The 9,442-nt window shown below is 45.8% G+C and overlaps 1 protein-coding gene across 1 annotated transcript in view; it reads right to left on the bottom strand.

Moving 5' to 3' along the window:
• CTPS2 (CTP synthase 2) overlaps positions 1–9,442 on the bottom strand; it is a 107,262-nt gene that overhangs the window by 88,723 nt on the left and 9,097 nt on the right. The window contains exons 5-6 of the mRNA XM_013006491.2: positions 892–1,008; positions 155–238 (exon numbers count right to left, since the gene is read on the bottom strand). Coding sequence (XP_012861945.2) covers positions 155–238; positions 892–1,008 — 201 coding nt within the window. The remainder of the gene's footprint in view (positions 1–154; positions 239–891; positions 1,009–9,442) is intronic.

Below are 9,442 nucleotides of genomic sequence, written 5' to 3'. Positions count from 1 at the left end.
CACATTTCACTAAATACAATTAAAAAGCTCAATGTCATAGGACCCATTTTAGAGCTAGGAGATTTAGATGATATCTTAGACGAAGAAATACAAGTCCTATTTCATGCGATTATTTCATGAGATGATGGAGACTTACCCACGCTCCTTAACCTACCAGGTCTGGAAAGAGCCCGAGGCCTCGCAGGGCTCGGACACTGTTTTGCGTGGGCTTGGTTTTTTGTTCTCCAGTTGTGCTCGGCTGAAAAGAAATATTAGAGTTGGGTCATTGGAGAGCTAGCGCTTCTGGATAATTAATGGCTTCCTTTATTCCTTCAAACTGTGACCTAAATAAGATAACTTAGGAAAATGGCCAAGTAACTCTACAGCAGTGTTTCCCAAAGTGGGTGGTAACGCCAGAACAATCCAGGTGGGTTGCAAAAGCAGATACCTACACTTTATCCTGGGTAATAGGGCTATAAACCAAAAGGTTTTATTTGCCATGGGGGCACTGAGGAATGTGTTTTTTTTTTCTGAAAAGGAAATGAGAAGCCAAATAAGTTTAGGAACTTAACCTATAGGGGAAACTGGCTACATGGGGCCACATATGGCTTAGCTCTTGCATTCTGCTAGCTCATTTCAATGAGCTCACTCTTATAGAAGCTCTGTTATCATACCTGCTGGGAGGACCTTGGAGGGTCGGAGCCCTGGTATAAAAGCCACCAGAGGACACGAGACTCAAGTCTTCCTTCTTGCTGCCCAGGGCTAGGCCTTTCAAGTCAGTGTTTCATAAACTCCTGTATTGTGACCCTGGAGCTGCCAGCCTCATTCTCCGTTCTCTCAGCCCTCCTCTAATTTCGAGCTGCTGGTCTGGGCCCTCTAGCTGTTGTCCACATTCTTTTACAGACAGCCTACCTGTGGGACAAGGCTAACATGGATGTTACAGAAATTCTCTTTCTTCGCCTTAAACTGGAATTGTCTGAATGCTTCCACGTATGGCATTCCTTCAATGTCTCCGATGGTGCCCCCCAGCTGGAAATGGAGGGGAAACAAAGACACACGTGAGCAGAATCTCATCCACAGGACTCAGGCTGCTAAGAAAAACTCGCACTAAGGTGAGCATGACAAGTGATCCAACAGGAAGTGATGTTGGCGAACACGCTGATCATCCTTGAATCGTGCGCTTCAACTGGGTGGCACTTAGGGTGTGTCGATGCGACCTCCATAAAGCTGTTAAGAATCGTTAAAATTTAAAAAGGGAGGAGATGAAATAAAGGGATGAGAAAACGGAGAGTAGACAAGTAAGACAAAAAGTAAACAGCAACTGATCACTTACAAAGAGAGAGGGGAGGAAGGGGAGGACATAGAAATAACATAGCCAAGTGAACACATAAAAGATTAAAGCAAAGTTCCAAGAAGGAAGAAAAAAGTGAGGTCAGAGCAGGTTTAAAAGAGAGAGAACAGAATTCATATACAGATAGAAAGACCTAGAACAGTGGTTCTCAACCTTCCTAATGCCATGACCCTTTAATACAGTTCCTCATTGATTGGGCTAAGCTTCAACAGGCAGGGCCCCATTTGCTCCCCTGCACACCACCACACCCCACCGAAGGTCAGCAGTCACCCCCTGGAATGAGAAGACCAAGAAACGGTGTCAGGGATGCCTGACTCCCCGACAACTAGACACCCTACCTGCCAGAGCTGATAAACTGCATCCTGGGTCATAAACCTTACCGCTGACCTCCTAGGCCATAAACCTCAGTGCTGACATCCTGGCCCATAAACCTTGCTGCTGCTGCATGGACCTCCCTCTCCCCACTTTCCTTTAAAAACCCTGGGCCCCAAACAAAGCCTGTGATTCCCCTGGGCTACTTGCTAGACCATGGGGCTTTGCCAGGGAGCTCCCCCCTAATAAAGCTGTTTCTGTTTCTGCTCTCCCTTTGTCCTGTCAGCTATCGTTGTCCGTCTCCCTGTGCCTCAGTTTACCTCCCACTCGTCCTGTACCTCGGTTCGTCTTGACACTCATGTTGTGGTGACACCCCAAGCATAAAATTATTTTCGTTGCTACTTCATAACTGTCATTTTGCTACTGTGGTGAATCAGGCGACCCACAAAAAGGAGGGGTGTCGAACTGCTGATCTAGAATATAGGACCCAGGAGCGAGAGAAATTAATTTCTATCAGTACCAACTGGAATGCAGAAGCCAAATTTAGTGACTGACATGAGAAAGCGGAGCGCAACCTGGTCCAACGGGCACGAACAAGTGAACATACTCTCTCTTCTATACATATACACACACGGCCGAGCACACTCTCTCACGTGCACACTCCCCCCACCCCAAATACATGCATTTGAACAGTGTCCTTGCAATGTGGGCCCTGCTTGAATCAAATCACTATTATTAAAACATGCTGGCTTTCAGAGACAAATAGTACCCAAAGCCCCATGAATATTCCTGACAGAGTAATCCCTCCATAAATGTTAACTTCATTTACAATGTGCTTCCAGGAAACTTACTTAAGCATTTGACTTTCGGATAACATTTACTTTACCCCATCCAGACTCAGCCTATTTAAATACTTCCAGGCGACCACATGGATTTTTCAATGAATTCCCTAGCATATTCAGGCACTGGCTATATGCTTAATACCACCAGCAGGGTAAGCTGGGGACAATTAAAGACAACATGAATTTCACAAAGACAGTAAAACTGAGCCCTGGTATCACTATGGGGTTAAGCGTTGCACTGAGAACTGCAGGGTTGACAGTTCAAATTCACCCAGGGCTCCACCAGAGAAAGATGAGGCTGTCTGCTCCCGTAAATAAAGATGTACAGCTTCGGAAACCACTCCGTTGCTTTGAGTCAGAATCAACTCGATGGCAGTAGGTGTCTTTAACAAACAATAAGCAAAAGTAAAAGTTCAGGGCTAAGTGGAATGATGTGGATATAGACGGCGTTACAGCAGGTCCAGTCACAGAATTCATCCTCTCTTCTCGTTGCAGCTGGAGCCCGGTTACTCTCTGGGCTGCGAACCACAACGTGAGCAGTTTGAAACCACCAGCTGCTCCTTAGGAGAAAGACGAGGCTTTCTGCTCTTGGAAACAGTGATGGAGGCAGTTCTACCCTGTCCTATAGGATCCCTCGATTGCAGTGAGTTCAGTTGGGGGTGTCTGGTTGAAGTTACCTGGTGGGTCTGAAATCTATGTGGAGCTTTGATCTCTTCTCTAGAGTCACATCGCCACTGATATCTTGGATGGCTTAACAGCTAGGGTTAGGATCCGCTTTCTGGTCGCAAACGGAACCTTGGGTTGCCCTGAGTACATCTCCCCCCACTAATAGGTTCAAGGCAGAAGTCTGGAAATCATCTTCCTTTCCCCATCTGTCCTGGCCCAAGGCAGTCGTAGGCTCTTGGGAACCCCTCCACTACTCTTGGCCTCCACTGTGACCACCCTGGACACTCAGGCCAGTGTCACCTTTTGCACAGAGAGGTGAACAGCCTTGCTCTCCGACAACCAGCACTGGAAAGTCAACAAGGGCTGATGGCTTCGGTTAAAATGTCATACCTTCTCACCAGCTCTCCCTTGGGACCCATATGACATTTAGCCCAGTCTTGACGATCTTAGGATTCCTCTTCAATTAAGGTTTTCTCTTGTCATTGCTGTTGAAGGGGTTGGAAGTTTGTTTTGTTTCTTGATTTTGTTTTTCTAGGATTGTCTGTATATGAAACCCAGGTAAGGTAAATCCATAGAGTCAGTAACTGGATTAATAATTCCCTAGGGACCTGACAGGGAGGTTGGGCAGAAGGGGGGTGTGGCGCGAGGGCTAACAACCAGGAATACAAGAACGATGAAAATGTTCTAAGATGGATCATTGCACAACTCTTCTTAATAGGACTGAATTATTGAAATGTTTGCTATATGAATGATAGTCCAATAAAATATCACAAAATAAAATCAGGAACAGCAAACAAACCCATTTTTGTGAATAAAGTCTCATGAGCTCACTCATTTACATATTGGCAGAGTTGAATCCTTATGACAAAGGTAAAGCGATTTCTTGGCTGGCCCTTTCCAGAAAACTTGTGCCGATCCTGGTTTAAATGGTCTCCCAGCTTCTACTTTCTCCCGCCCAACAACCAAATTGCCTGTCATACACCAGCAGAGTGACCTTTTAAAGACCCAGAATATGTTTCTGGGGTGCTTACACCCCACATTGGCTCACTACTCTACTCAAAATAAACCCCACCTCCTTTCCACAGGGAACAAAAAGACCCAGCCTGGGCACAGATCCCTAAACTCATCAGCTCTGGGAGATCTTTCTGTTTCCCAGACAAACCCAGTACCTCCTTCTTGTCTCTGAAGCCCTCAGACCCTCCTCCTTCATATACAGCTGCCTCTTCTTTGTCATTCAAGCCAAGGGGAGCCTGGCCCTGACCCTCAGAGAAAGTGGTTTCTGGTCTATCAACTCCACAAGGCAGGGAGCCCCCCAGAGGGACAGGGACAGTCCAGCATGCAGCGCTGAGGGTCAAGGATAATGGTCCTAACAGGAAAGAAAGGTCTAGAAACTCACTACAATCCCCAGATGCCAGGGTTCTAGGACCTGTGCCGGTCATTCCAACAAAACCAAACCGGTCCCGGAAGAAATGATGCTTTACAAACCACTGTCCAAAGTGAGCGTCCTGGGTAGGGAACAGGTAGAAATCTATGACTGGTAAGAGAACGACCAACAACATGAAGGTCAAGAACGAAAAGCCATATGATTGAACTGTGGAATTGTATGATAGGTGGATTATATGCCCCCCAAAAAATTGTTTTAAAAAAATGAAAATCCAAGAATCAGAAAAACAACATCAAACACAATCACTAACTACGATCCACCAGAATGTAACGGTGGCGGCCGGGGGGGATGTTTTAAGGATAAGAGAGGTCTGCACTTAACTAAACTGTAGGGAAAATTATCTGCTTTCTGTTAGTAACCTGGGGCTCTCTTTAAATATTAGTGGCTAGTGTCCTCAAGTGGCTATCTTTGGTACTGCACCCTCGCCACCATTTGTCAAGTTCCTATTAGCAACAACAGGCTCAAACATAAGCATAATTATGAGGATGGCAAAGGATCTGGCAGTGTTTCCCTCTGTTACACAGGGTCACTCTGAGTCAGAACCCACTCGACGGCACCGAACTACAACAACATTAACAAGGAGTCCTGGTGGCTTCTTGGGAACCACCAGCCAGCTGCGCCTCGGGTGACAGATGAGACTTTCTGCCCCTGTAAAGAGTTTCAGTCTCAGAAACCCACAGGGACAGTTCTACTCTGTTCTAGAGGGGCGATATGTGTCAGAATCAACTTGATGGCGGTGGGTGTGAGTTTTTTGTTGACCAAGGAGCCCTGGTGGCACAATAGGTTAAGCTGCCAACCACGGAGTCAGGAGTTCAAGCCTCTCTGCCAGAGAATGATGATGCGGTCTGTTCCCATCAAGATTTACAGCCTTGGAAAACCCTACAGAATAGTTCTATTCTGTCTCAAAGTAACAGCCTTGCTTGTACATATTTTAAAGAGAACTTGTGCGGACTATCCTCCAAGTAACGTTGCAGGATTCTGAGCTGGTAAACCCAGGTCACAGCCAAACTCCCTGACATTGAGTCGATTGGGACACAGCCGCTCTATAAGACAAGGTCCAACTATACCCCTGTGAGTCTCCCAGACTGTAACTCTTTAAGGGAGTAGAACACCTCATCTTTCTCCCAAGGGGTGGCTGGTGGTTTTGAACTGCTGACTTTAATAAAACCCAACCCACTGCCATTGAGTCGATTTTGACTCAATGGATTGGATGGATTGTGATAAGAGCTGTATGAGCACCAAAGGCCTGGTGACCTACTGTTGAACAATCAGCCATTGGAAACCCTATGGAGCAGTTCTGCTCTCACCCTCATGGGATTCCCCAGGAGCTGGAATCCACTTAACAGCAACTGGTGGTTGTGTTTTCTAAGCCAAGATTAAATGGCTTCAAGTTCATGTTCAGAAGGACTGTATTACTCAATACAGGTGCTCGGTGCCATGGGACAGTTTGGGAACCTATGCTCTAGAAAATGAGCTCCTAAAGAGTGGGTAACAGGCCTCATTCACCCTCATATCCAGAGCAGCTCTCATCATGGCTAGTACAAATTAGGTGCTCAATTAATGCTAGTTTACACTGAATAAGTCAACTGGCAGACAGAGGTAGGAAGAAAAGGCAAACACTCACATGTGCATCTCATATGCATGAGAAAGTTGGACATTGAATAAGGAAGACCGATGAAGCAGCAGCCCATTTGAATTGGGGTGCTGGAAAAGTCCCATAGACTGCCAGAAGAACAAAGAGATCCGTCTCAGAAGAAGTACAGCCAGAATGCGCCTTAGAGACAAGGATGGCAATATTTCATCTCTGGTACTTTGGACATGTTGTCAGGAGAGACCAGTCTCTGGAGAAGGGCATCATGCTTGGTAAAGTGGAGGGGTAGTGACAAAGAGGAAGGCTTTCAACCAGATGGACGGACACAGTGGCTGCAACTGGCTTCAGCATGAGAACGATTGTGAGGATGCTGGAGGACTGGGCAGTGTGTCGCTCTGTTGTACAGAGGGCCAAGAGGAGTCGGAGCAACTCAACAACACCTAACCACCCACTCACATGCACACTCACACACATGATCCTTTGGAACATTTTGGGGGATAAAGGTTAATAGTATTAGGAGAAGGCTATTCTTTCACCTATAAAAACAAAGAATTTTTTTTTTTCTAAAAAGTTATCAACCTTTTCCGGTTTAGGAAAGTCATCATGACTTGTGAAACTTGGGCTAATTTTTCTTTTCTTTTCTTTTTTGATCATTTTATTGGGGGCTCTTACAGTGCTTATCACAATCCAGACATGCGTACATTGTGTCCAGCACATTTGGACATATGTTGTCAGCATCATTTTCAAAGCATTTTCTTTCTACTTGAGCCCTTGGTATCAGCACATCCCTAATTTCCCTTTAGGTCTTTTACACTCCTGTTGCTAGAACAGCAAGGGCTATGATTATTGCAGTACAATGCAATAGAAAGATGTCTATAGATGTCATTTAAAAGATGTTAGTCGCCACGTTTACAAAAGTGGAAATCAGCAGGTGAAATTCACTTTAATGGTACAATCCGCCAATACAACCAAAATAATATCATTTCAGTGTCACTAATATCTATTTTAATGGGGATTTTAGCCTTCTTTTTTTCATGCTAAGTCTTTGATTCCCAGAGATAGTTGGTGCTTGCAACGGCACGTCTCAGTTTGGAAGGGCCACATTTCAGGCACACTGTAACCCCATGAAGTTGGCGGCTACCATGCTGTACAGCACAGAAAAACCAACACCGAAGTCCCTGCTACCGAGTCGATGCCAACTCATAGTGACCCTCTATGACAGGGTAGAACTGCCCCTGCGAGTTTTCAAGAGTGTAACTTCACAGGAGTAGAAAGCCCTATCTTTCTATCACAGGTAGGAGCCCTGATGGTGTAGTAATTACTCATTGGGCTGGGATTTACATGGTCAGCAGTTTGAAATCACCAAGAGCTCCACGGGAGAAAGATTGGGCTTTCTACTCCCTTTAACAGTTAACAGTCTCAGAAACCCCCCAGGGGGGTCACTATGAGTTGGCCTTGACTTGCAGTGAGTTGAGCTCTCTCTAGGAGCAGCTGTTGTTTTCAAACTGCCGACCTTATAGATCACAGTGCAACAGGTAACCATGACGCTATCAGGGCAGCACAGTACCGCACAGCAAATATCCAGCATAAACGTAGTATGTGATGACTAGACCCAGCATTTGCTGCGATTCAGGGACTAGGAAATTGTGGGCCACTAGGAGCCCTGGTGGTATCATGGATACACGTTTCCAAACCACCATCTGAGCCTCCGGAGAAAGATGAGGCTTTCTACTCCATCTCTGAACCCCACAGGGGCAGTTCTACCCAGGCCTCTGGGTTGCTATAAATTAGTAATGGCTCAATGACAGTGAGATTGTGTGGTAGTTACATAATCTGGTGTCAATTTGAGGATTAAGAGTGTAGGGGTGGAGCCTAGCCTGTCAATCAGGATATAGCCAATGAAGCCTCTGGGTGGGCATGGCCTTCTCCTGAAGATTCTGGGAACTCCTGTATTTTCTCCTTGGAGGCAGGAGACAAACACACACTCTCTCTCCTCACTCCCTGTGTGACATCCCTGTAGAGAAGACACATGGAGAGAGGCTGATGGAGCCAGGGAGAAGCCACATGGAGAGCTCTGCCACTACTGAGACGCTTCTACCGCCACTGGATCCACAAGACTTTGCACCCACTAGCCTGTGATCTTTCTTCATTCGGCGTCATTGCATGTGTTTGGTGAGTCTGAAAATGACTTTATAGATTGGTATCAGACATATGGGCTAATATCGGACTTATGGACTTGATCTGGACTGGCCTGCAATGTTTACTCAATATTCAATTGCTCTTGTCTATAAAGCTCTTTCTTACACACCTAAGAGTGCCTATGAATTTGTTTCTCTAGCCTACCCAGACTAACACAGTCTGTTTTGTTATGAAAGTTCCGGTGGAACTTCAGCACATTACAACTACCAAATGGCCTGAAAGGTGTGAGGTTTTTTGTGCATCTGCGCATGAATGTGTGTTCCGATTTTGTTTTAGATCACAAATCAAATGGAAAAGCTTACACTCAAAAACAAGAGTCCCCAAACAAATCCCCCCAAAATTCCCTGTCATCAATTCGCCTTAGGTCCTTGTTTAGGACAAAGTAGAACTTCCCCTGTCGGTTTCCAAGACTCTTTGTGGGAGTAGAAAAGCCTCATCTTTCTCCCGGGGAAGAGTTGATGGTTTCAAGCTACTGACCTTGAGGTTAGTGACCCAATGTGTAACCCACTCCCATCACCAGAGCTCCAACTCCTTCCCAATTCTGGTCTGCCGGCTTATCCATTGGAGACACGCTGTCAAGAAGGAAAGTGGCTTCCAGCTGTGACAGAAGAGAAGTTAGCGCTCTGGTGCCTCCTCCTGTCCCAGTCAACCTTGGTGTAACTTGGAGATACTTACCCTTCTTAGTCTATCAACTACAGGCCAACCTCAGAGATATTGTGGGTTCAGTGTCAGGCCAGGGCCATAGAGTGGCTATTGAGCATTACAATAAAGCCAGTTGTGCTCTGTCCTAAAGGGTCACTAATGAATCAGAACCAACTCGACAGCATGGCGGACAGTGTAAGACATGAAAAAACAATAATTTATAAATTATCAAGGGTTCATGAGGGAGGTGGGAGCAGGGAGGGAGGGGAAAAATGAGGAGATGATGCCAGGGGTTTACGTGGAGAGCAAATGTTTTGAGAGTGATGAGGGTAACGAATGTACAAATGTGCTTTACACAATTGGTGGATGTATGGATTGTGATAAGAGTTGTATGAGCCGCCAATAAAGTGATTTAA

The sequence above is a fragment of the Echinops telfairi genome, unplaced genomic scaffold (assembly GCF_000313985.2).
Source record: "Echinops telfairi isolate 266 unplaced genomic scaffold, ASM31398v2 ScPeMD7_53;HRSCAF=182, whole genome shotgun sequence".
NCBI classification, from domain to species: domain Eukaryota; kingdom Metazoa; phylum Chordata; class Mammalia; order Afrosoricida; family Tenrecidae; genus Echinops; species Echinops telfairi.
This window is presented reverse-complemented; position numbering and strand designations above follow the sequence as displayed.